General features: G+C 44.6%; 5 protein-coding genes across 5 annotated transcripts; 4 read left to right on the top strand and 1 right to left on the bottom strand.

The window, feature by feature from the left end:
* Positions 1-4,421: 4,421 nt before the first annotated feature.
* On the top strand, positions 4,422-5,241 carry KY384_008057 (uncharacterized protein; the record flags this gene model as incomplete). The annotated part of the gene is made up of 2 exons (XM_044816546.1): positions 4,422-4,464; positions 4,523-5,241. 2 exons carry the CDS (start codon positions 4,422-4,424, stop codon positions 5,239-5,241), a joined length of 762 nt encoding a protein of 253 aa, XP_044666596.1.
* A 3,066-nt stretch (positions 5,242-8,307) lies between these two features.
* On the top strand, positions 8,308-9,942 carry KY384_008058 (uncharacterized protein; the record flags this gene model as incomplete). Its single annotated transcript, XM_044816547.1, has 1 exon — positions 8,308-9,942. One exon carries the CDS (start codon positions 8,308-8,310, stop codon positions 9,940-9,942), a length of 1,635 nt encoding a protein of 544 aa, XP_044666597.1.
* Positions 9,943-13,630: 3,688 nt separating this feature from the next.
* Positions 13,631-14,468, top strand: KY384_008059 (uncharacterized protein; the record flags this gene model as incomplete). Its single annotated transcript, XM_044816548.1, has 2 exons — positions 13,631-13,634; positions 13,684-14,468. The coding sequence occupies 2 exons, from the start codon at positions 13,631-13,633 to the stop codon at positions 14,466-14,468; spliced, it is 789 nt and encodes a 262-aa protein (XP_044666598.1).
* Positions 14,469-16,084: 1,616 nt separating this feature from the next.
* Positions 16,085-17,213, bottom strand: KY384_008060 (uncharacterized protein; the record flags this gene model as incomplete). The annotated part of the gene is made up of 3 exons (XM_044816549.1): positions 16,085-16,963; positions 17,042-17,080; positions 17,169-17,213. 3 exons carry the CDS (start codon positions 17,211-17,213, stop codon positions 16,085-16,087), a joined length of 963 nt encoding a protein of 320 aa, XP_044666599.1.
* Positions 17,214-18,853: 1,640 nt separating this feature from the next.
* KY384_008061 (uncharacterized protein) lies at positions 18,854-19,438 on the top strand (the record flags this gene model as incomplete). Its single annotated transcript, XM_044816550.1, has 2 exons — positions 18,854-18,952; positions 19,022-19,438. The coding sequence occupies 2 exons, from the start codon at positions 18,854-18,856 to the stop codon at positions 19,436-19,438; spliced, it is 516 nt and encodes a 171-aa protein (XP_044666600.1).
* Between the last annotated feature and the right edge of the window lie 8,139 nt (positions 19,439-27,577).

The raw sequence follows: 27,577 nt of genomic DNA on the forward strand, positions 1-27,577 counted from the left end.
ACTGGGCGTCAGGTCTATCTCATCGCCAATCACACATTTAGATTCATCATTTCACATTGACAAGGCGCGAAATTCTGAGTCTAGATTGAAATACTCCTCCTTGTTGCTCGCTGAGCCCGAAGGGATCTATTTACTCTGTACTAAAGTTTTATTGCTTGTAAGGCGTTCTGCAATCAGGCTTGCAGAGATCTAACTACTTGATTGGCTCGGATCTCCGTGACTTGGTTAATGCAGTCATCCGATGTCCTAACCACGCGGACTTCAAACCCGTGTCAGACTTCGGACGCCTCATCTGGAGACACACAATGTCTCCAGAGACCAAAGCGAATTAAGATAGCTGTAGTGATGATTCCAATGCAGAGTTGAGAATGGATAGTCATAGAGTACGACACATTTGTCGTAATTATTCATTCGCGCGAAAGGTTCGAACAAATCGAACGTGCGCACGTCTGAGAGGACTACCGCCGTAGGCTGAAAGTAAATGACCAACAGGATACTTAATGTGTCAAGGCAAGGTTAATAACATCGAGTGCAAGGCCATTGAAAGCAACCAACATGTACACGAATAGATATTTGACCGCGACTGTGATAGAGCATCTGGCCTTAGCGATGGGTTTCTTCACCGTTGATGGCTTGACCCTTACAGTAGTAACAGGAGGGTGCAGGTACCCACCAGGTTTACGGTGAAGCAGATCATGGACGTGGCTCACGCAGAAGTGCTCGTCCACCCAAGACATTGAATTTGACTCGTCCTGAGGCACCAAAACACCCTACTCTGGAGCAATGCAAAGTGCTGCCTATGACTCTGCATCCAAAATTCAATCGAAAGCGGCCTCCAAAATCGTCAGACGTATTCACAGCCTTAATCACGCAAAGCGCGACTATTTGAGATTCCCTCTAATCGTGCGAGCCAGCGTTAAGTCCAAATAGTACGACAGGGCTTATACACGCCACAACATGATTCCCTGAGGCTGCGACCGCGCTGTACCACAAGCTTTTAAAGATGTTCAAAAGCTACTTTTATTTAGAGCATTTCGCCCGACAATTACTGCATCGTTTACCTTGATTTTTGCGACTGAAATCTTCACATGCAAGGGAGGTTTGTTTCCAAAATCGCACCATGGCTATCAATAACTTGAAACCAATGACGGGCGAATTAGTCAACGATCGCAAGACGAACCAGCCAGATCGTTCATGTAGACAGATGAAAGCTATAATATATATGCTCGTTAAGATAGCGTTTTCAGGGTTTCGTCATCGCCCCGGAGATCATTCCTTTTCCTTAACGAAGCGCTTGAAATTGGAAGAAACAAGCTTCGCTGAATGATGGTACTCATGTGCTGTAGACAGCTGCACGGTGGGCCGCCAAGCGCGCTTGATATATTGGCCAAATGTCTCGTCGAGAATCATCAGCAGCATAGTGTTGGAGTCAGACACTCCCGGACCCGAGAGAGCTCAAATCTTGCGAATTTTACGTGCATTAGGGTCAAGCGGACCTAATGCCGGCCCTTGAGCTAACTTACCAATGCTATATGACCTAGCAGCTCCAATCACCGCAAAGGTTTCTCTCAATGCTCTTCGGCATGTTCTCTAATAGATATCATGTCTCATATCATTCACTAAATGCTAACATCGACCGAAGACCAAGCCAGCTTTTGTTCTGAATATATGCCTCCCAAATCCAATCGCTTAGATCAGGGACTCTCTCTTTCACACTGCCCACAATCGCCTGTCTCACCATAGAAGTCGGTGGCTTTTAACACAAGTCAGAAGGATTTCGAAGGATTCTGTAACTCAATACATATAGCCCGTTCATTCCTTCGCCTTGAACGTGTTAGACGATTTGAAATAAGTGGCACTACCCTTGACATGGCTGCAAGCATCTTAGACTATGGTTTAGGATGAGACTTGCTATATTAGGAATACACGATCGCAAGGGCGATAGGAATGAGGAATTCGTGGGCGAAAAAGGCATATTTGATACGGATAATTATAACGTGGTCGCAGGTGGTTCCAATTGTTAAACGATTAAATGTTGTACATAAAACCATAATGATTGAAGGAGAGGCAAGGGTAGGATATGGATGTGCGTTAGAAATAAACAAAAATGTTAAGTGGCTGCGGCGGAGGGAAGTGGGGAAGGTAGAAAAGTGGTAGGTGAAGACGAGAACTTGCTTGTAAGGTCATATCGTTTGATTTGGAAGCCCGTTAAACAAAGAACAGAAATTATACAAGGCGATAGTGTCTTCTGCATCCCTCTTCCTTTCCCTCCCCTTCGGGCAGTCATTGGTCCTCTCACGCTTCGCCCGCAGCCGTACTTGCCTAGCTATCATTGATCGTACTCGCGTCCGCATAACTATACCTAATATCTACCATTCATTTAGCCTCCTTCGCGTAATCTTCTTACATCAACTCGCCAATAGCTCCTAGTCGCGCAAGCTCCATCGCTAAGGTAGTTATTTATATTCCTTCTTAATCTTTCTGAAGTAAGAAAACGCAAACAGCCTTGCCGACGCCCGTCTTAAGCCTGCAATTGTCTTAAAGGAGGAAAGAAGAAAGGAAAAGCAGGCAGACATAATGATCAGCGAAACCAGGCACGTTTAGCAGTCTGTCACTTGGAAAATGATAGAAAGCCCACTCATTTTAACGCGAGGAGTCTTGAAAGCAAAACATCAAACGCGGCGAAGCAGTGATAAACAATTAGCAAACGTGTTACGCCATTTTACCCCCGCATCATTATCGTTATGTAGTGGTGGTGTATCTCTTGCATTACTACAATTACCCCTCATAACGTAAATCTAAGTATTCACATCCTCAAATGTTTTTGCACAATTTTCAAGAGAGTTGTCAATAGGAAAAGACGCATTGTATTCATACCCGCCGACATTTCAAGATGTCGAGTATGAGGCAGGACTAATTCTTGGGGAAAAGGGGCGAAAAGGGGCAAAAAGGGGCGTGCGGGTCTTGGCGTCCTACTCTTAGAACGGCGAGTCCTACCCGGAAAGATCTCCCGCAATTTTCGCGTGACGAGATAATTGTTCGAATGCGCACCTCACGACACTTGTATAGCACGATACCAGAGCATCGAAAGCGGCTACTCAAGCATTCCTGACTATCGTGCGATTATCATGAGCTTCTAATCTGACTTGATGCTATCGGTGTGTCCTGATGAACGGATTGGCTTGGCGCATGCTACGCGAGGACTTGATGCGTATCGATTGACATCAACATCATAGCGAGCTAAATTTGTCTCAAAAGCCTGAACAGATCCCAAAGACGTCTCTCCGTCTCCCAACTACCATTCAAGACCCTACGAGCCCAAATCCTCCCATCTCATCAATACCATCACTCCCCCAACCGCTTAACTTCAACCAACCTGCATCTCCGAACGTCTGCTCATCATTCCCATCGAAGTATCATCACACTCATCTTGAAACTCATCCTCCAGCAATGGCGACTTCGCATGGTCAACCAGACGAGCGGGAGACAGCAAGCTCGCACGACTCTTCCGCACCATTTTCAGCATCGCATGAGGGACTTGCGCCACAGTCTCCATCAGAGCAGCCATCGCCGACCAGTCCCCAAGATTCGAGAAGCATTCACGCATGTACGACCTCGAAATCAGATGGCAACTCCCCCGCTGAAGTGAATGGATCCGACCCCGCCAAGCCAACTTCGCATTCACTCTCTCGCCAGGCTTCATCACCGACTTTTCAGTCTTTGCTCGTTCATCCTTCGTCATCTACCTCCACTGTCGTATCCGATGCTGCTCAGTCATCAGTAGCTGTCTCTTCAACTGTTGAGGCCATATTTTCGACTCCATCATCATCTCTAGATCATCTGAAACCTCTGTTCGACCCTCAATGGTCACTTGGGCCGCTTTCCACACGTGAAATATCGCCTCCTTCTACACCGACAGTACCATCAATATCCTCAGAATCTCTTGCCACCACCCAACCTGCCATCGACTCTTCAGACTCTCCAGCAATAGAGCACCGGTTACTTCCAGCCAGTTCACCCAGCAAGCGAAGAAGAATCTCAAGGTCAAACCAGACAATAAGAATAATAAACGCCACAGTGAGAGCTATCGAAGCCGAAAGCACAAACAATCCAGAGTAAGGCAATGACAGTCGATGTTGAGGTCTAAGCTAATATGTTGTCGTGTCAGACTTGCACATGATAACGATCTTGCGCGTCCCTTCACGAAATTGGATATAGGATACCTAGTGGCTGCTACGAGATCGGATTACAGACAATTCTTGAAGGTCGGGCAACTTACACTCGCAAAGCGATACAAGACTCAGTATTACAAATCCGGAGTCTTCATCAAGATGCCGTCACCTCTTCATGAGCGCTTAGTTGGCGCTTGCACCACACTCGCAAATCAAGTGGAAGCAGAAGTGGCAAAAAGGGGTTGGAAAATGCCTGACGGATCTACAATTGAAACGGTCGCTGGCGGTGGGCGTGAGTTACTTTCCTATTGGTAAAGTCTTGTCCTCAGCTGACAGACTCTATCACATAGTAACCCCTTTCACGTCCAACAAACAGATGCATATGTTCGACCCTGACGCCGCCATAACGCTGATTGACGCGCACAAGAACAAACCTTTCATGCTGTTCGAAGTCGCAACTTCTCAGACCGCAATTAATCTCCAGCGTAAAGTCAAGGACTACCTCAATGGTTCTCACGGTTGGACCACCTTGATCTTCACAATGAATGTCGAGCAGGATGAAGTCCCTGATCGCAACCCAATCATGCAAGACTTCAATTTCGAAGTCGAAGTTAGTAGAACCTGGCGCCCGAACATTGGACCAGATGAGCGTTACACGCCAGAGCCAGTTCGTTTCTACCAAGCAACCCGGCGCTTCGATCCTGATCAGCAAGATGAACCAGGTTTCCCCGGCAGCATCAGGGTCTATCGGCAGGATTTGTGGGCCCGACGCAAGACAGATCCCCCGCCTGGAGACCTCATCACCATTGAGATGTCCTCTTTTGGGAAGGATGCCAAAAAAGCGCTCAAATTCGCGCTCATTGACATGGTCCATTCGGCTCGCACCTCGATCGATTCGAAGCAAGATGATATTGACACAGCTTCAAGCGAGGGAAGCGGTCCAGCTGCACCACCAGACAGCCCTGTTGATGATAAGAAAGTCGATAAGACTTTCAAAGGTGGGGCTCGCCCAAGCAATGTGCAAGATGGTCTTGCCAGGAAAACTAGAAGCAAAGGACCAGTGGATTAGAGAGAATAACAATCATAAGCGCAGGAGGCAAGAGAACAATAGACGAGCAGCTGCAAGAGGCAGCTTAACTGCATATGACTAGTAAGAGAGGCTGCCAAAGCATGACATCAACGGATGCAAGCCACGACGACATAATATATCTTTAGCATAGCATTAAACACTATACTTCCACCACAAAAGATCTCCCAATCTCTCATCTGTAGTCTACTAAGTCTGCCGCTATTTCTATTAATTAAACATAAGCAAGGCAACTCTTACATTCTCGACTTTTGCTAACACCTTAATCTCGCCGCCCTTTAAGTCTACGCCCGCTATATACATCGCTTGAACATCAATAACCTGTCTTAAGATCCTTTTAAAGGATATATTTTAGGCGTTAAGAAGAGAACATAACACTGCGATCATCTTTAAGCTACTGGAATCCAAGGGCGTAGGGGCAGGATCAAGGCATGTAGACTAGTAAATCAAGCTTGTATGCAACATAGACTGCTGTCGCAGACAGTCTTCGCTTCCCCACCCCTTCCTAGTGAACTATGGTAGCAGGTATATTTCTATACTCCCTTCTGCTAGAAGGGTGGCGATGCCTCGTTAAGCATCGACGCACTACCGACAGTTACGGAGCCAAGCAATCTTGCTTCCTTTCTTTACTAAGACCGAGATTAGCGGAATTATATATATAGAAAGAATTATTATAATATAAGTTGTTAATAAGTCTTTTTGCCGATAATGATGCGCGACATTCAATGTAGGAAGATTCATCTCAAGAGGGTTGTGGTTAGCGATTAGCAGGGAAGCAAGGAGGAGGGGAAAATGTGGAGCGGAAGGAGGTGGAGGAGAAGGAAGCAACGAAGAATAGACCCTTCGATATTAGACATATAGGAAATTATGAAATAGAGTATCTAATGCTTCTACGAGATGTTTATTGCTCCTCCGCGGGAAAGTAAAACTAATCCTTTAATAAGCTTAACGTCTTTGCAAAGTACGTCTCTCTCGCATCATCACTCGTGAGTCACAACATCTCGCCTTACTCACTTACAAGATCAGGACTATTTTCAAGAGTGCGACGTGCCTCACGGGCGCCAAGATGCAATCTCATAAGTTGAAGGAAGACGTCGTTCTCAACCTTCTTCTACTCTACTAGGAGGGCAAGAGCACAAACTCGTGGATACCATCAAGGTTGTCTTCTCTTTCGCTCGAAGGGATTGCAAGTCAAATTCTCCTCAGGTTGGATGGAGTTTTCGAGTGGGTTAATACTATGAATGGCTAGATATGTGGTATGCGGAATTGTGACAGTCTACAACAGCTGAGAGGAAGACTTAAGGCTTTACCTAAGGACCTCGAGAATCTCTACGCGTGCATGCTGGATTAGATACATCCGACCTATAGAAGAGCAGCATCTATGTTCTTGCAGATTGCGCTCACAGGTAAGTGTATAGATGTCGACAGTGGCTCCGCCTTTAGGGACCGTGACTTATCCTTGTTCGCTTTTAGCCTCGCTCTACATAAGATCATGTCTGTCATTTGGGCAGCTGAGCACAAGACAGGCATTGCGCAGGTGAATTATTGACCTTCATGAAAACTATTATGCGAAAGATTGACCACAAGCACCGTGGTTTCCATGAAACACATCTGTCAGCCCGGTGGGGATCAAGATCGCTATATTAGGACCCAATCAAGCGTTTCAAGGCGCTACTCCATAGCAGACTAGTCAATTGCGTTTGGTTTACACTGGGCAAGAGGATATTCAATGTAAAAGAAAACTTCAGGCTTCAAAGAGATTGGAATCTACTGTCTTTCGCAGCACTATACAGTTTACGTCATAGTGTATGGTACGAGATTGGCCATCTTGTTACACCAATTAAGAAGAGCATAGCCACATTTCTATTATACTGCGCACTACTATCGATCCGGACTTGTGAAAGTTGGGGAGATCATTCTTTAGCATCCATCGTGGACAGCCTTTACCTTTTAGTGAAATTAGTTCGGAAACACAGAGCCAGTGTCAATGTCATTATACTTGTCAACAACGAACCCATTTTATGGTCTGTGTTCTTGTTACATATGCACTACATCTACTATGAGAACGCGAATGAGGGTGGTATGAAGAGGCAGAAGGCAGCAGAACCTTATGGGATGCTTTCGCGACAACGAAAGCAGCTTTATTGAAGAGATTTCCCATCTAGGCTGTAAAATCCCCGCCGAATTTGTTTTCTAGCTAGATTGCACACCGCTAGGGGCAAAGGGCGAAACTCTCTATTGTAGCTTTAACATACAATTAAACGCTGGATCAGTATTTCGACTATGTCTAAAGGATCGGCCAGAGATGTCCCGAACTAGGCAGATGTCCAACTCTTACATCTCCGACTCAATAGTAATATTGCAAACGTGGCTACAATTCCATAGTCCAATCAATTGAAGCATTGTATGAAATGGCAAATGTTTAGGTTCGATGGCTGCGTTCGTGCCAAAAGACGCTGTCGCTACAAATATCTTGCATCGCTTCGGGGGCTAGCTCATCAATTTTGTACGCACATTCGAACCTTCTGCACTCCCTGAGCTGCGTTTCAACTGTATCGCCTTAGCTCAGCAGTTTCTGAAGATTGTTATGGGACCCAGTCCGACGATTATGTCGCCTAACAACACGCTAGTATCCTCAACGCCTTCCATAGCATTAGATAGAAAAATACAGCTTGTTCTGGCATAGAATCAATTCCCTGAAGGCACCTAAAGGCGTGCGTTATCGGAACATAAAGCGATGACCTAATTTGATACTTCAATACACAGCAATGGCTACTTTCACATGGCTTTCGTCGACTGCTAGTCTATTCTTTCCAGGTTCACTGTTATCGCAACCCCTGGTGATCGGGATGTACGTGCAGGAGGTAGATGGATGTTTTTTTGGTATGCAAGTTAGAATATCACGTGATTGCGCGTCTGCCAAGCCCGCTGTAACACTAATACATATAGAGGATAGTGCACAGCTGCCAAGAGGAAAGCGCGAACGCGTTTTGACGCGTCACTTACTTCTCAGGGGGCAACGTAGACGCTCACAACTAAGCCGACATCATGCTTGGTCTACTCGACTTGCCTGTGGACGTCCTCAGGCGGATCGTTCAGCAGCTTGAACCTATAAAGCGCAACCATGTTGATACTATCGAAATTTCGCCAGGTCAGAAGCTCCCCGTGCATCTTTGGACATGTAGACAATGGTGTAGTATTGCATTGCAGGTGTACTACGACCAGCTCTCGAGAAGCGGTAATACAGCGCTGTACCTCGCTGCAAATCACCTAGCTACAATCCCGCCGCCCAATACGCCAGCAATCCATTTCCTGTGTAAGAATTTGCACAGGGTCTCTGTGCGGCTACAAGGCCAACCATCGCACGAGGTTGCAATGGAGCCTTTCTTCAATAACGGAAATCATGATGGACAGGATCAAGATGAGGTGACAGAAGATGACTCCACAGACGGTGACACATATTCGGAATCACCAGTCATGACTCAAATGGCCGCATCGTTCAACCAGACCAAACGGCAAAAGGCCAAATCGCTCAGCCAGACTCAGTGGCAAAAAGAGATGGCAGATGGCCTCGATACACTGTCTCAAACCATCTCGAGATGCTCGGCTCTGAAGGAAATCTCATTTCAGGCTTTCCATGGTTTTGATGAAGATCCAGCGCCGCAATGGAACTATCTATATTACTCAATTGCAAAAAGGTTCATGCAGAGTATGCTAGCTGGCCTTACTCATCTGAGCTTAGATCTTGCTGGCACCGATCTAGTGCCTAGCAATGGCTCTAAGACCAAGCACCTGTGCCCCGCAATACGAGACTGTATCTTTGGTGTGAAGCATGTCCGGCTTCGTCTACGTCATATCTGTCCTTCCATCTTCGGCGTCCAAGACATACAGTATCTGCGCAGACAAGCGGGAGTGGCACAGCCGAGCAAGAAGCGTGGTAAGAAGAAACAAAGCAATCAAGAGGCACCAATGACAACGGAGTCATCAACCGCGCCACCAGTCTCCCCAACCTATTCTAAAAGCGACGAGATCCGACTCAAATCCCTTACAATCCGCCTCTCTCTACCATGGTTCGAACAAGAGAGCGATAAATCCATCCTTTTCGACGCCGAACAATGCCCCGAGTGCGCACCCTTACCCAACGGACAACTCGGTCTCCACAACTACCTATCTCTCTGCGCCCACTGTTTCCAGCAAAAGCATTCTAGCATCGACAACATCAAGATTTCATACCGCCACCGAGAACCAGGACAACTCGGGACTGATTGCTACGCAATCGACTGCATAAAATGGGAAACCATATTCTCCAATGTGCCATGCTACGAAGATGATGGCGAGACCTGGGAAGATTGGGAGAACAACAAGGAGAAGCGGTGGGAAAATGTAGATGGTTCGGATCTGGAACTTGAGGAGGAGAGGGTCTCAGAGCCGCTGATGGATCCAAAAGAGATGCTCGACCTCGCCATGCAGCCGAAGAAGGCGCTACCGAGGGAATGGTTGCCGCCGCCTTGGAAATTGCGCAATGAGGATGACTGGGAAGATGAAGAAGACGACAGCGCCGAGGAAGGACTTGCTGCAGGGGGTTGGGATGGCGATATGTCTCCGACGCGCTTGGGCATTGGAGATCTGTTAGATCTGGAGATGCACGACATGATCTTTGGCGAGGATCACACGCCGTTTTGATGATGTCGAGGTGTTGTGCTAATTGTCTTTCAGAGACAATAATCTGGTTTCTAGAATAGCTGGTGAGGACATACATTCATGATTATGCCGCTGCCGGCCTTTTAGCTACCGCAAGCTTAGTTAAGATGTCGATGTTGCAGTACATTGGAAACTCGACGCGTCGCTGCAAAGGAGAGGCTAGAGGAAGATGTCGGTCTCGGGGTGGTCCAACCGGCGTTGTCGCCGTTCATTAGTGAACAGAAGCGCCCTGCGCATGCTGCTGTATTTCTTCACATGCTTTACGCATAAGTGTATTTTCCTAGAGCAAGGAGAAGCAGGGCATCTTAGTTGGCTTTCTTATACATGCTTGATAGACTCCCAACTACATCTGACCCTCAACGAGATGTTGTCTCCACATCATAGCGACAAACTCTACGTCACAGATCCTCGCATCCTTCCCCGGAAAGACATCACTGACAGCGCACCCTGCTCACCATCGAACCTCACATACTCTATCTCGGCTTCCGCCCACCCATCAATGTCCCAAACCCACGAGCGAACCCGTCGCTCACACAATACACAGCCGCGGGAAAGGTTGAATTCCCAAATCTGACATTTTCGCATTAAATTGAAATCTCAAGCTATTCCCCAAACCTGGACGTGCTTATCGACGCAACGCTGCCGTCGCCATACGTTTGTTTCCGCGCCATATCGACGCTCGTGTCATTATTCTAAGTCTCTAATTATCTCTAAGCGGTACTCGGATTTTTGCAGAAACAGCTAAGAAAGATGATTCATAGACGTGACATGATGTTGTAACAGCGGCTGCTACGGCGCCGAAACCTATTTCAGCAGTTTTGGCCGACTCTTTGATAGACTAAGCAGTCTCGAAGATAGCCTGTGTCGGTTAAACGTCGCATATTTCGTACTCTGCCTAATCAAAGATGTTCTGCGAGACCATGATGCAAGTTCTGTTGCTCTGATTCTCTATTTTTTGACCTGGTGATGCGCTCTAGGTTTAGAGGATGCGATAAACGGCAAAGCATTTGTTCATAATCACTGTGATGATGTTATACACCTGGTCCTGTAGACCTTAAAGAGTGGACTTTGGGGCGTTCCATAGCAATGTGCGTCAAAATAAGAAATGTAAACGAACTTAGCAGCGATGACATCGACAACCAATGCCGATCTTAAGACGTGTCGATATGGCCTAGTATCGATGAGAACGGTCCCAGCATTTTGACCGCTCCTCAGATTTATCCGGCTAAGTATTCGATCAAAGTATTCACTTCGAGTCGTATACCTATCTTTGGTCCTTTCCCGGGACTTTCGTGGACCCTACGGCGAGTTTGGAACAAGTAGGCTCTTTTGTTCGATTGTAAAGGAGCCATTTTGCTACTGTGCTAAGGTTTCTAGGACAATTGCAGGATGTAATACTAAGCAACGGCTATGCCACCTCACCGTAAATGTCTATTAAGCTATCCTGTACGCCCCACCCGTGACTCGAGATATCTGCTTGTTCTGGCTCCAAACTTATCCGCTCCATAAAGTTGAGAAGTGAGCCTAGTAAAGATTTCCACGGCTATAGAACACGAGGGAGGAGAGAACGAATATGTTATGCATTGAACATAAGGATTGCTCAAGTCTTGAAGAACTCTGCTACACTCATTGAGGTTGCGTTAATGATCTTCGGCCACCGGCTCGAGATACCATGAGTTAAAATGGGTATCGCGAAGCGTAATGCAGGTCTAATACTAAAATATATGCCACGTGGTGAGTAAGTGGCTCCGAAGGTGTTAAGGAATGATGGTCGCTGCCGAGCGTGTTGGAGGGTGGACTTGTACGGCTATTTGCTGCTAACGTTATGGTGTGGACGCCATGCAGGAATGGGCTGATCATGATTACCCAAAACGAGGCAACCTTCGCCTACTAGACCAATCACCCAATTCAAACCTCTCATGATCAGCGCATGAATACGAAGTCAATGTGGAGAACGAGGTCACACACCAGCATGAAACCCCACAAAACGATGCCCATAAAAGAACCATCTTCATCTGCCCGTTCCCACATCTTATCCTCGTTCGAACGACTACAACTTCCTCCATTTCATAACAACAGCCTCCTCAGAGCCATCAACATGCTCCTCGTACGCATCATCCCCTTCCTCACTCTCCTCGCTCCCGCCCTCGCCTCCAAACCCATCTTCTGCACCGTCAGCGCAGACAGCTGTGGCCCCTCCTCCAGCTGCATCCCAGGGAACTGCGGTGGTCTCTGTGTCACCATAACATCGCAGGGTACCAAATCCTGCCCCTCACCCTCCCCCCCCCTCCCCTAGTACATCCATATCACTCTCCCCCCATACCGCCCCTCCCCAACGCTGAGGACTCTACCCTAACCCTAAACATCTATGCACAAATCACAACCCCCGACTCCTTACTCCAGTAAATGCTAACTCCCCACACCCACCCAACAGGTCCATACACATCCATCCCCCCCGACACCACCGCCCCCCCAGTCTCCAGTCCAATCACCAACCCATGCGGCGAACCCTGCCCGACCAAACATTGCGTCCAGACTCACAAGAAAGGGGGGTTGGCGGGGAGGTAAGGTCGGATAAGGGATGTGAGCATGAATCCCCCACGCCGTTGGGCGGGAGCATCACGTGTAGCCAGACGGAGGTTTGTAGGGGCCAGTGCATTAGAACTGCGTGATAAAAGGGGAGGGAGGAGGAGGAGGGGGAGGGGAAGGGGAAGGGAGGGTCATGGCGAGGTTTATGTTGGGCGAGTTGGCTCGTGGGCTTGTGAGGAGGGAGAGGTGCCATTCGCTTTTCATACAGACGATTTTAATGGATCTGCGTTCATGGCATAATTAATCTCAACAGCTTCATTAATAGCACCAATGTAGACTGCCACTAGAACTGCATACTCTCATTCAGTAAGATGTTTCCGGCTCTTCGGACTTACTTCTATACATCCGAAGAGCTAGGATAGATCATGAATATTGAGCTTTCAAGTTTTGACGCTAAGATAGAGACGTCAAAGTACTAAGTCAATTACATGCTAAGCCACAACGTAGAAGCTGACTTCGAGGCGAAATTTAGGATCACGATCATTGATGCGAAGGAAATGTTCACTACCAGGACTCTTCTAAGGGAGACCGCGTCCTGAGCCTATGTCGTCAGGATGAATTTTGCGATCTGCTGAATCCACGATCTTCCTGGAGATGGATGTAGTGCATAGATACTCGACCAAGTAGCACGTAATACATCTCATTCACAGTCTGCAGCTACGGCTCAATATTCCAACTCTACCAGAAATCACACAAATCGCGTCGTGCCAATCTTGGAGTCGTAGGCAATAAATCATAGCTTGTTCTAGCGGGTCTCGCTCATTCAACATTGATTATTGATCCATCCTCAGTGGAGATGGAACCTCAAAGTATGAGTACCTCAGTGCCACATCATCATCCCGTCGCTTTGGTCATGCGCTCTCACACTGATTTCCAGGATATTTGCTGCGTCGAGACAATGCTCAGAAGTTGGGAATCAGGCACCGCCGTTGTAACGACGGCTAAACATGTTATCTGGTCGCCTTCTCTCTGTCCTGTCCCTAACTCGGCTGGGCTGGTCCTGGGGTGTCTTCACAAGGACGATCACAACCGAAGGAGCAACAGCGCCAGTCGCCGCAGAATGCACCATACAAACCCCATCATGGGTCTACCCATTTCAGTACTCCGCCTGCGACTCTTGCGAAGCCTTCATAGTCACCAATGTCTCGGAACCTGTCACATCCACCACTGTTGAATATGGCACAACAAGTCAATACATTGCGCCTTTCTGGGAATGGGAGTTCTACGACAAAAAGGTCGTCACAAAGCTCGTCAATGGCCCTCATACCATGGGCTCCGAGCATCAGACTTGGTCGGCAGAATCTCCTCAGCTCGTCAGCGGGCCAGCCAACAAGGCTGATAGCGGGTACACCTACCGCCTCTACAAGCACGTCATCACGTACATTGTGAAGAAAACAAATAGAAGGGCGGAGATACAAGTCACAATCAAGAGCACATCTACAATGACCCAGACCTTACCCGAGCCTGGCGCTTCCTTGAAGACGAAGCAGTTGGTCAGTCTTAATAATGTCGTTCCTGCGAAAGAGACTGGGAGAGCCGAACTTCAGAAGAGACCGGAGACCGTGGGCCAACAAGATCTACAAGGCTCAGCTGAGACTGGCGTCCCACCGCCAGAAAAAGGAGGAGCACCAGCCCAGCCAGTCGCTGAGAACAAGGCAGGAGCGGAGTTTGGGAATCCCCAAGGCCAACCCCAGCCTGCAGCAGGAAAGATCGGAGAAGAAGTGCCTACAGTGGAAGAAAGCGAGATTGCGCAGGAATATCCACCAGTTCGCCCCTACGCAGGTGAAGCAGCCGTACCGGCGAGTCCTCTTGCACCGCCGTCTGCAGCAAAAGTCACGCAAGCGGTAAAAGGACCCGATGGAGAAGAGATTGTGTATGAAGTCAAAGGAGAAGAAATGGTATATGAATCCAAAGGTTAAAACGTTATATATGAAGTCAAAGAAGGCTCGCCTGGCGCAATCAACTATCCTGGGGTAAAGCCACAACGGCAGCGCAAGGACCCAATGGAGAGAACAATGTATATGAAGTCTATGAAGGGTCGCTTGGCAGTGCTCAAGCTTGTCAGCCAGGCTTTCTCTGGGCGGGTGAAGTGAATTCTGCAGCGAAAGTGACCACAGCGATAGCAGGACTCAATGGAGTAGAGATCACATACGAGGTCAAAGGGGGTTCTTCTGGTGGCAGTCCTGCACCGGTAGACCAACAGATGGAGGGTCTCCAGATAGCAACCCCAGGATAGGTGCAGTGCCGATGCCTCCAGCTTCAGAGCAAGATACTGGCCCCCCGAATCAACAAGACTCGCCCGAAAACGTCCCTGCTGAGAATGGAGGTACGCCCAATAATGGACCAGGTCAGGATCTACCAATACAGGCCCAAGTCAGTACTCTTGTCGACTATCCTTCACCTGATGCTAGTTATCCTCCGGAAGGTCAAACACAGCCTCCTGTCATATACAGTACGATTATCTATCCTCTGCCTGATAACGACAGTCTTCCTGAGCCCAGTGCGCCTACTGCAGAACATTCGGCAAATGATGCAGTACCGTCTGGCTTGCCGTCCACAAACCTAGAGGGCTCAACATTAGTAGGGCCCGCAAGTGTTGGCCTCGAGTCTTCCCCATCTGCTTCCGATTGTGATCTCTCTACCAATGTGGGACCTCATTCTGGTACTTCTATGGTTCCTCCAGCGCCTTCCAGGTCTGCTGCAATTACTCAGAGCAATGCGAATCTTGCTTCTAAGTCCTCTTTCATGCTTTTGGGCGACGAGACTTCTTCCTCCCCAAGCGCAATTTCAATGGCCTCCATTGTTACTACCCCGACCCTGCCTCTGGGCCAAAACCGTCCATCGATCCGCACAGATCTTTATTATCTTCATCAATCTCACGCGAGCATTCTTTCTTGGCCTTGGATTTCTAAGTAAAAAGTCTCTTCTTAAGAACCGGCACAACTAGACAAGGCTCATCAGTACCTGTTAGAACCGCTATATCGCTCTCAACATTCTCCAATTACCAGGGTTACTTATCCCACTTTGGTCTCAATATCTACCCCGCGGCTCACAAGCTCAAGTGTCTCACGATATACTGCCCTTTCAACAGATAAGTCAAGCATCTCCTCAAGTGAGACTGCTTTTTCTGCCCACAAGTCCATCGTAATGGGCCGGAGTCGTCGAGTCCTGCTTAATACTTATCGTAGAATTGAAAGAGGGGAGAGGTACATGTATGCCCAGTTCACGAGATTTTGGCGATGCGATGTTCTGCGAGAGTACCATGATGCAGCGCTTGAACTGTCTAAAGCAACTGATTATTGCGAAACTACTTCCAATCAAGACAGGTAATCACTTGGGCAGCGTCTCTTTATTTTTTTTACTGATACGAACGAGTGATACTTGAGAAGTGAGGTATTTAACACAACCCGCAAGTCAGTATAACACAAGCTAGAAGTACATTTCGAAACTGCGCTTCCAAAGCCACGAAATATCTTACATGTCGAATGTCCGCTTCAACAGCCACGCGATGTTTCTAGAACACGTCAGGAGTCAGCTACAATCCACATGTTGCAGAGACTGTTCCGAATATAGCTGCAATGCCAGCACCCCATGCCCCAAAAGCTGAAGTGACGGCGGCTGCAAGTGGCAGACCTTTAGAGCAAAATCCGTTCTCCACTTGTTCGACGGTCACAATGACTTGGATAGTAGCCTCCATAATATTGGGAGCGGAAAAAAACCCTATATCAATTTCTTGGGGTGCTTTCGATGTTTTGCATTGCTGCATGGATACTTTTGGCCCGCCCATGTAATCACTGGGCCCAGTAATTGCAGAGTATTCTGTAGTTTGCGAATCGATCACACCATCGGCGGAATATGTCGCCTTCACCGCTTCAACGATACCATTGCGCAACCATGGGGGGTAATGTCCTGTGGCGCTGATTTTCAAGACGTCGGATTCGGGTTGAACGTCTCCAGGATCCACATACTTCACATCAGTGGTCCAGGGCTCACTTGTCACGCACGAGCCCGAGGTCTTGCATATATCACCAATATGATCCAGAGTTTGAATAACATCGATGTCGCAACCCCACCATATGGTTGAGTCGCTAAGAGTCACGCTGGTAGATGCACCGTCACGTTTAACTTTGCGGAATTTGTGAAGCTGATTGTAGGCGTCGGTCCCGGGCTCTTGGCCTTCCTTGAAGCGAACTTTGAGCTTGCCATTGTCGTCATGATATGTCTCACAATTGACCGCGTTCTCGCAACGACTAACTACATCGCTGTTGGGAGGCGCACGGGACAGAAGCGGCCCGGCAATAGCCACGGAGGCGAAGAGGGCACAAGAGAGGTATTTCATAGCGGAGAATATGGATTGTCTGAACAAGAGATGAAGGGACGTGGTATGATCTTTCTCTATTGAGGAACTTGGAAACTTGTTGGAGGAGTAGTGACTTAGTAGGGAGACATATGAACAGGAAGTGACGGTATTTTTATATCTTCAATGGCTTACTCTGTCGTCGAACCCCTTTTGCTGCGCCTCATGTGCGGTCTACAGCAGAATACAGTACATTATCCCCTTAGAATTAGACTACTTTTAGTATGGTTTTCGATGCAGGCAGTCTCCTGAACAGAATTACGATTTGTCGATATTCGAGGATCATAACGCCAGCTAAAGCGTCCATGACGATGGAGCGCGAGAATGCTGTGGCACAGCACCTGGAGAGAATTTTGGGAAAGAGTGGCACTGCCACTTGGCGTATGCAAACTTCGATAACACTATGACGATCACATACTCCGCTGGAAACAGGTGTTTAGGATCCTACAACCGATTTGAAGGCTGCTTCAGGCAACGAGCATTTCATCATACAACGCCGCAAAACAAATTAAGAAGCCTGACATCACATCGTCGTCGTGGTGTTTTCGCGAAACCGCTGATCTATGCGGCTCCGTTCTCGTTGCGCAGATCATTGCTTTTAAACGCTGACATCGAACGCTACGCTGCAGCCAAAGAGCCCGAAAAGATATTCTTAGCACCTGTGTCTTGTGTGATCCCGAGTCATCACCTGCAGACTTACGTAGGCTACATCAATCGTGTCTACGAGATTTGACCCATCTGCGCCACAAAGCTGCATATGCTTGGCAAAGAGTATTCTTCCCAGTTTTCACGGAGACAATCTTCTTTTCAGGACTATTTGCTTTCTCTTTATGCGAAGTAGGCTAATGCTGACCAGTGCCGAGAATGAATTGATCTTTGATGTCAGGAGTGGCGTCTTTCGCCGCATTTCGACAAGCATCTTTCATTGTTCCTCTTGCAAGTGTGCGCTCCAGATCGCGCCTTTGCCCTTGCGCCGTAGATGGGGAAGGGGAATATTTGATTGGGCCTGTCGGAGATTTACAGTATGCAAATGATCTCGTGGGGCTAGCGCTTTCGAACCTGTCATCCTCCACTTTTTCTCAAAGTGTACTTTTTCAATATCTTAAATACTTCGAACAGCCTAGCTATTACTATTCGAGGAGACTACGAGTTGGCCCATGACGTCTTAATTTCTAAGACTGGAAGCCAGTTCTTGAGCGTCGCTATGGAACGATGCAGGTGAGTTGATTGCATGCGAGAATATACTAGTAAAGATGATGAGGGAGCAGCGTGAGAAGAACGATGACATGCTCACGTTGACATACATGGGCAACACAGCATCTCACATTGTCTCAGCAGCTACGAACACATCTTTAGCTGTCTTCTCGAACATACTCCTAATCCTGGTGAAAACCTTAGAGTGTTAGCAGCAGATCATGACCGAGGTGCTTGAAGTGTACGGAGGTGCAATGCCCAAGGCGACCGACATGTCCAGCTGGAAGTATGCAGAGGCATTTTAGAACGACGTAAATTGCCCCATTTGCAGAAAAGAAGTGCACTCAAGGCTGAAAGACTTCTACTAGGTTCATCGTTGGCGACCGGTCGCCCCACAAGCAATCTCTCATGCTCCGTCACAAGACGATTTCTATAATTGCCAACAATGCGCATAGAAGACAATGACAATAGCAATGGCCATAATGCGCTTTATACTTTTGTAAAATATGCTGCTGCTAGAAAGACCTTAACAAAGGCCTGTCCTTGAAATGCAAATTCCATTGTTCTTCCACGACTTTACGACAAAGTTTTATTCTAATGTTCAATAATTGCCTTCTACTAGCATATATGCTAATTGATACAAGAACCGCTCGCAGTTGTCGCATAAACGCAGCAAATCTGCATTCCCTAAACAAAGACTGATTCACAACTATACTCAGCTTAACATATTGTTACTATTCAATCTAACCAAAGATGTCAGCAATCTTCCTAAAGCACTTCGAATACTATCTAACCGGCCTATCAGGCGCAGCGTCTTCAGCCTGGGTTCACCTCCTCGCGTCAATCGTTACGGTGCTTATCGCAGCGTTCGTGTCTATACATGTTGCAGCCGGTAACGTCTGGGAGTCACCTATGGTCCAGACGGCCTTCACCTATGTACAGTCCGTGATTGGCCCAGCTATAGATGCGACGCTAACGAAACTCTCAAAATGGTTCTTAAAGCTCGGGAGACTGGCCGGAGACGCCACCTCCGCAGAACAAGCCGCCAAGTACGAAGAACTTTCTGCAACAGATCGCGCCATACGCGCGGAAGCCAGATTAAAAAGAGCAGTAGAGAAGCTCGCAGCCGTTCGCGCCGAGTGCGAGCGCGTTGTCGCAACTGTTTGCGCCGAGTCCGAACGCGTGAAGGCAGAGAAGGACAGGAAAGCGGTTACCGAGCAAGCCTTTCTCGATGCAGATCCTGTCGCCGCCATTCGACTCCAGTTCATGAACATAGGCGTGGAGAAAGCTCGGAAGGAATTGTTGGCTAAGAAATCACCTACCGCGCCTTTGAGCTGAGAATTGCTCTAGGTTCCGGAGACTATGTAGTATAACTTATCCTAAATCATACCGCTCTCCTCTCCGACTCCAATCACGCGCGCCGCCTAGAGATCTGTCTCTTCGCTGGCGCTGTTTTGGAGCTGAAGCAAAGGGCAAGGCTATGTGGCATGCCTGACGTCGAGCAGTAAATTGCTCCGTTAGGAGGTTGCCTTTCGGCCCTGTTGGATAGAGAATGGGGCTGGTGAGGAGCTGCGTATAGTACATATATATCATGGATTCAGGTTGGCTGTAATAGAGAGGTCGTTAGATTACTTGTTTACTGACTTAATGTTTTACTAAATGTTCTTTAATTTTTGCCTTTTGTAAAGAGGTTAAACCGCTGGCCGTGTCTTGTACAGCTGCGGCAGTAACCTCAGGGGATGAAGTGCCTTGATCCAAGGAACACCTTTCTATCGCTCTTTCTGAAATAGATGTTTGGACGTTATAACGACTTCGTTGTTGCTTCTCTGAAGCAGAAGACGGTGCAGGTCACCGGGTATAACGAAAGTGTACGTTGTCTACTATCTCTTTGTGAGAGACCTAAAGTGATACAGCTACACCACCACTATGACGCAGGTAGAATTCTTAAGGATATACTTAATCAGCTGGTGTCACTCCTAACTCAGGACAATCCTTGGCATCAAAGTAGCAATAGCTGTCTTGTATCTTTACTATGGCTGACGTCAGTTGAACAGCGTCAGGCTAATTGCCATGGAAGCATTACGGGTATCTATATGCCAGGTCGTACCAATATCTGATGTGTACATCGGGCTATGTTCAGCGTTGTAACATTCCACGTATATACCGTAGTCGGGTACGGCGCTGCTGAGAGTAATGACGGTATCTCGGTAGATATGTTGAGGTATGATACCAGTCCCGTTGCAGTGGCATTCGGTATTGGCCCACCGCTGATAGGGAGGCTCTTTCATGTCTGGAGGTGGCACACGGTCAGCCTATCAAGACATTCAACACGAAATATTGATGTTCATGTCCTCACCCATCGAACGGCCGTCAGAGCTGAGATTCTCGGTAAGGATACTGAGTTCCTGGTCGGAATTATCCCAATCTACATAGGTAATGTTAGAAGACGTCGTCAATAATCCATATTCAGACAGACATTTGAGTCTTAGCATGTCTCTTATGTTAACGACATTTGTCGGAAGTGCGACAAAGCTCTGATTATCCTGGTAATAGCTCTCAAGAAGGCACCATTGACTCCCTTAGCAGAGCAAATGTCGCTAGGCCTAGGTTTCGTCAGGATATCACCCTGACTTGGAGTAAATCGCTCACCCCTTAGTAACTGACGGGTAGAGATACGCAGCAAGCAAAACTTGGAATTCTTGGGTTACAGGGTTGATGTCTAATGGGTCTGAAATATTCCGCGCAAGACAAGCATTGCAGATTGCTTGTTGATAGCTGGAAAACTCCATGATTTTGTTCCAGTTGTTTTCAATACTCACAGAGTTGTCTAGAGCTGAGTTGATTACACGAACTCCGTGCACTCCATCTAGTTTGGTCGGCACCTCCAAATTGGTGACCAGGTCCGAGATGTACGCTCCTGAAGCCTTATTGCCTATAGCTCACCAAGCATCACCTATGTTACCGTGACCAGGTGGGAAAGGATCGGGACAAGTCGATTTGCAGCCGTCGTCGGCTACAATCTTTGGAAAAAGCAGAGTAAGGCAAATGGTACCAATTAGAAGCCTTGGGACTGTCATGGTGTACTGTTGAAATCGGGATCAAAGTCATGGCTAGTGGACAGGAGGGACTGCGCAAGCTTTAAGAAACTCTAAAGATTTCTAGACAATGATTCCTGTACTCTGGCTACGGACAATCATAGGACAAAATTTCTTTTATGGACCTATCAGATGAACCCGATCATACGTCCTCTACCAGATAAACGAGTGTAATATCTACCTACCAACCACTCACAATCTTCCCTGCCCCTACCATCTCCCAGAGAACGGCCTCTTTTTACTCAAGCCAACGTAAGACAGGCTTACTAATTGCACTTGCAGTTCGAGCAGCCTCTCCCATTGCACCTCTGAACAATCACCCATTGGGGACCACCTGCAGTCTTAGAGCACTGGAGCTAAAAGAGAGTATTAGCAACTTTCTCGTTGGATTAGAAGTTGCTTTTCCGGTCTGGTGGACATACGACATTCCCATCAGCACCTGGCCCACATCCCTTGTCACCGACATTGCCGGCGGCACAAGGGTCTCCAGAATGGTGGCCGCCGTCGCAGGCTGCTGCGGCGCTGGTGGCCAACGCGGCAATGCTCAAGGCCGTAAGGATGGAGAAACGCATGATTCTTTTTGGTTGGGTTGGATTGCTGATGTCGTCGAGGGTGGTAGGATAAGTGCGTGTGAGGATAATCCTAGTTGTAGATATTGTTCGGTGCTTTGAATCTTCTGCTCAGGGATTGTGTGTAAATGTTGCTGGGAATCTGTCGTTGAGAGGTGAGATGAGGGGCTTTATATATTGCTACAGAGCATGCCCACCACCTGCCATGGGTCTTAATGCCTGTCTTGCGAGTCTTGCGAGCACACACGACTGTTGACACTTGCAATCTCGTATTAGAATTGATGTAACTTTGACAATCCGGCTCCGCAACACAGCGGCGACTGACGCACGGACTGCGATGGTGTTTCTTGCGAAGGATCCGTGCTTGCGAGAAACGTGGTATTTACTAAAGACTACTGCTTTGTATTTGACTGCTCCGAGGTTTTTCTTGCGAGGGACGTTCGGTCTGTCATTTAGTCTGCCTATGAACGCATGTGCGCAAGTGTGGTACCAACTCATAAGGGGTAGAATTGGTGCTTGCGAAAACTTGCATATGCGGCCCTTTTCTAGCTTCATATTGCGATATGCAGCCTACCGTCAAGAAAGGTCTCTTGCGAAAGATCTACGCTTGCGAGGATAATGTTTACTAGAGTCTATTGCTATGCATTGGACTTCTTCGAGGTCTTTCTTGCGAAAGATGTTCGGCTTATCATGCTTGATGGTTGGTGCATGCGAGATGCAGTGGAGATGCTATGGATCCTGTTTCGTAACACCAATAGGAAGATGCGTCGGGCACCACGGGTCCCCTGTCGGGCTCCGCCTTCCCCTCCCTTCCCCGCAAAAAGTAACCCTATTGGCGCTGCAGTACGACCGGCGTGCATGAGCCAAGCTCAGCTAAGCTCTGTTAGCTTCGTCTTGCGAGAAACATGTGCCTGTCTCATCGGTTAGGGTTGATTGATCGTGTTTCCGCCTCGCAAGCCACAGTCCTTGAGAAGAAGAAATTCGTTGTTTTAAATATTGTTAGAATATTCAATTCGCCAAGCTATTGAAAGCCGGTCCTAGCTGAAAGAGCAATTCATTGCTGTCATCAAAAAGACTACAATCTATTCACCATCAGGTGATTCTTGCGAGAGACTAGTCGGATTCTGTCGTCTTTCCCTTTTTCACTCTTCCGACTTTGAAACTACCGTCCAAAGCAAGTTGCTAGATATTCCATTGGCTGACTTTCAGGGTCATTGCATTAGCCAGCCTTGTACTGAAGCCTTTCGCGCCATTTTACTCAAGTTTGGCATTGGGCGAATTTGGCCCCATTACTCCGGATGTATGTCTCGATGCGTATATCACATTCACCGTTGGCATAGCAGGTATAAACACGAGTAAGGGTCTCCACTTTTTGCGTACTGCTTTCATCCGTACACTAACCACATAAAAGAGTTGGACTAGGCATCCCATTCTTTATGACTTATTAGCGTTGACCTCAGAATATCGTGTGCGGAACACCCGTTTAACTTTACGCGGATCACAATTGTCTAACTCATCAATCGTCGCTGGTCGGCTTTAGAAGCTAGCCACCTTGGTTAGGACTAGTGCATATCACTTGTGCTAAAGGCCTATCCTATCACTACCTCCACTAGGACCAGCAGTATGACCACGAACATGACAGCGTCTAGCCGAAACCCTAGACCTGCTGAAAATTAGATATCTCTAGGATTCGACTAGCTAGCTTACCACCGTACAGTCTTAGATGTATATCTCTGGCGAGGAAGGCACAGCAGCGCGCTTGATCCGTCGTTGAGATATGAAGAAGTGATGCGGAGATTGAAGGAAAAATAGCGTACCATGTTGTGATCTTCGCTAGTTGCAGCTGCAGAGCCAACATCACCAAAGGACAATGTCCTTCCACGCTCAATCCAGCTAAATCCAACCCACATACTATCTCCAGCCAAGCCCCAATCGCCGCACCATTCCTCTTTCCTCCCGAATCATCAAAAGATTCACACCCGATACCATGTCCGTCTTCGCACCCTCTACATCATCGAAGCTTTCATCGATCCTACATCCGTTGCCCTCAACGCGGAGATCGAGATGGCGGCGAACCCGAAGAGCGCGTTTGGGGTCCAATGGGATGACAAGAACGTTTCGTGCGATGGTGAGATTTGGCTGTTCATACCGCCTATACGCTGACCACTGCTGGGGTTGTTGATGCGCAGATCTGTCCCCTTGCTATATTTCCGTGTTCCTGTTGGGTTAGGATTAGGAAGGTAATTTGTGAATCGGCGCAGAGGAGGCTTTGTTGTTGCTGTCGACTGTCCAAGATAACGTGAGGAGGGTTGAGGTCTTGACTTGAAGCTAGAGGATGGACTTGCACTGTGCTATTCGCGTATGTCTGCGACTGCTTCGCTCCATTCCAGATCACTAAGAAAGTGTCAGTGATTTTCGCAAAGGTCTCTCGGCGAATGTCAAGAGATATTATGATGTTCTTAAGACATCCATGACTATAGGCGATAGCTAAATAGATATGCCAGCCCGCGTCCAAGGAGCGACAAGGATTGGGTTTAATTGCCATCGGCGTATTACGCGAATCGGCGGTACGTAAATTTCGCCATGTGACTAATAACCTATAGAAAGCTTCAAAAGTATACTAGGCTATATGAGAGCGATTCATAGCGTATAACTAGGACCATAATAGGGGGTTCATCTCGGGATGAGATATTTAAGGTCCTATAACAGTTAAATAAGAATTAGAGCGATTAGTAGCTAACAATAGAAGTGATTAATTATAATTATTATTAGAAACCTATATATTATATTATCTTTATTATAATATATAAATATTATATTACTAGTAAGTATATTATAAAAACTAGGGATATATATTAGTTAGTATTAAGAGTATTAATAGAAATAATCCCTATATAGTTTAAAGTATTTTTCTTTTACTAAACCTAGAAACTCTATAAGAAGATATTAATATACTAGCTAATCTATTATATTATTAAACTAGTTTTCCTAATAAGTTATATATTAATAATATAGATTTATTTAATAGAATCTTTATTAAGTTTATAATTAATTAGTTAAATTTAATAAATTATATTATTAATAAAACTATTAAAAGACTTTTAAAATATTACGTTAATTTAAAAGAACTATTTATTAGAATTTTATAATTCTAAGCTTATTTTAAAAAGTTTAATTAATAAATATAAATATACTTTTAATTATTTAAATTAAAACAATAGTAAGCTTAGAAATTATAATATTAATTTAATAATAATATTACTCTTTTTTATTATATTATTATAAATATTATATCTTATATATATTATATCTTATATATATCTATTAATATTATTTTATTTTAAGTAATTAAAAGCTTATTAAAAAGCTTTTACTTAACTTTTTTAAAATAAGTTTTTAATTATTTATTAAATTAGTAATAAAGTTTAAAAAAAGAAAATATTACTTTATTATATATAAGTATTTACTTATACTACTTACTATAGCTTGTATATATTTATATATTCTTTTAATTTAAATAATTAAAAGTTTATTTATAAACTTTTATTTTATATTTATATTTATAACTATATATATATATTTTATTATTAATAAAGTCTTTATTTTATATCTTATTATTTTATATAATAAATATAATTATATAGCTATATAAATTCATATAATAAAACTTAGTAAGATAATTAATATTTTATTTATATATTAATACTTTTTTTTACTTTAAGTTTTATTATTAATAAAATTATTAATTATAGCTTTACTATTATTAATAAGTTCCTTTAACTTTCTTTTCTCCTCTTTTATTATTACTTTTTTATTAGTACCTTCTTAGCTATATATATTATTTTTATTAACTAATTCTATTTATTATTACTTATTAACTTTATATTATTATTATTGTATGCGGCTTAGGGTTAGGATTAAGTAGTAGTTTCACAGGCAAAACAGGCAGGCTTAGCGCATATAATATTAACTAGCAGTTAATTAGCTACTAGTAGGGGAGTACAAATTACACTATATCCCAACTACTAGGGCTTTAATTAATACAATTAAATATACATTTTAAAGCCCTAATTAAGCATATTCTAACAAGCTTTTAAGTATATAAATCGGACTACTATTAAGCTTATAAACTAATATGCTAGTTTATTATATAATAGGGCTTCCGCGCAGCGAAAATTTAGCCTATATATTATTAACTGCTTGCTAATTAGCTACTACAAGGAGGTTGTAGACTAAATTATATTTTAATAACTAAAGCTCTAATTAATATAATTAAATATATATTTTAAAGCTTTAATTAAGTATATTCTAACAAGCTTTTAAATATATAAATTAGACTACTATTAAGCTTATAAACTAATATACTAGTTTATTATATAATAAGGCTTCTGCGCAATTTCCGCAGCTTAGTATATATAATATTAACTATCTATTAATTAGCCGCCTATAGGAATGTTTCTTCGCATCTTAATAACTATATTTTAAATAAAAATAAATATTTATTCTTAAGCTTTTAATAGGCGGAAACAAGTAAAACTTTAACTAATTTAATAATTATTTAAAAAATATTAATATTAGATCTAATAATATTAGTCTATTACTATAGTTGGACTTTATTTAATATAGTATTATAAACTATATATCTTTTATCTATAATTATTTATTAATACTCTTTTTCCCTTTTCGCGCTAGTTTAGTATATATATTAGGTATAGCTAATATATAAATATAAGAACTTTAAAGTTATTTTAATTTTTAAAGATTCTAAAAGTTTTAACGTAGCTAAATAGGCAAGTATCTAGGTACTTACTATAATACTAACTAAACTTAGTTTTACCTAGGTTAGCAATATTAATAATTAATTTAGAAAAGCAATAGTAATTTATAGCTAAAAAGGACATTATTATAGTAGGAAACTTATTTAATTAATTTTTTATTATTACTCGCTATAGCTAGTAGTACCCTCTTTTTACCTCTTTATTTACTTATTTTAGTTTTATACCTATTACTTATTTTATTTAACTTTTCTCCTAGCAGTATAGGGGGTTTGTTTTTATCCTATATTTTTATAATACTATCGCTTTTGTTTTTAAGCTTTTCTTAAATTATATTAAGTATATTTCTAAACTTTTATAAAGTTTATTTTTCTTTTAAGCGTACTTATTCTTTTTTAACCCCTATATTTTTTACTTATATACTATTTTTTAACTTATATACCTAATTATCTAGGTATATATATATTCGCTATAGAGATAAAATAGAAATAAAAGGTTTTAGAAAAAGGCTAAAGATAATTAAAGAAATATTATATAAGCAAAGGATAGTCTAGTAGTATTTATAATATAAATTATATAGGATTTCTATAGTAATTATATAGAAATAATAGGATTATATAGAATAAAAATCTAAAGTTGCAAGTAGATTAGCTTAGGTTAATATCTTTATTATAGATATAAGGATAGTACTTAGTAATTATAAAAAAGGGACCCTTTTTATAGGATAAAGAGGCTATTGAAAGTTTATTAGAAAGCTTATTATACACTTAGAGTTTGCTTTTACAATTAGATAAATTAGCTATATTATTATCTATAATAAAAGGTTCTAAAAATTAGTCCCTGTCCTTGGTCCTTCGACTTATACTTAGTCTATAACGCTAGCAAGGTAGCTGGTTCGGGCTGTTAGCTAGCTTATACATAGTAAACGCTATAGAACGGCTTATATAGAGTTTTCTCGCTCAGACTTGTAACTAGAATATGCATTTTAACCCTTGGCCTCCCCGCCTACGCACTCGCCGTTCCTATAATATTCTTAGG

This window comes from Bacidia gigantensis (genome assembly GCF_019456465.1).
Source record: "Bacidia gigantensis strain McMullin 20006 chromosome Unknown contig_283, whole genome shotgun sequence".
Lineage (NCBI taxonomy): Eukaryota > Fungi > Ascomycota > Lecanoromycetes > Lecanorales > Ramalinaceae > Bacidia > Bacidia gigantensis.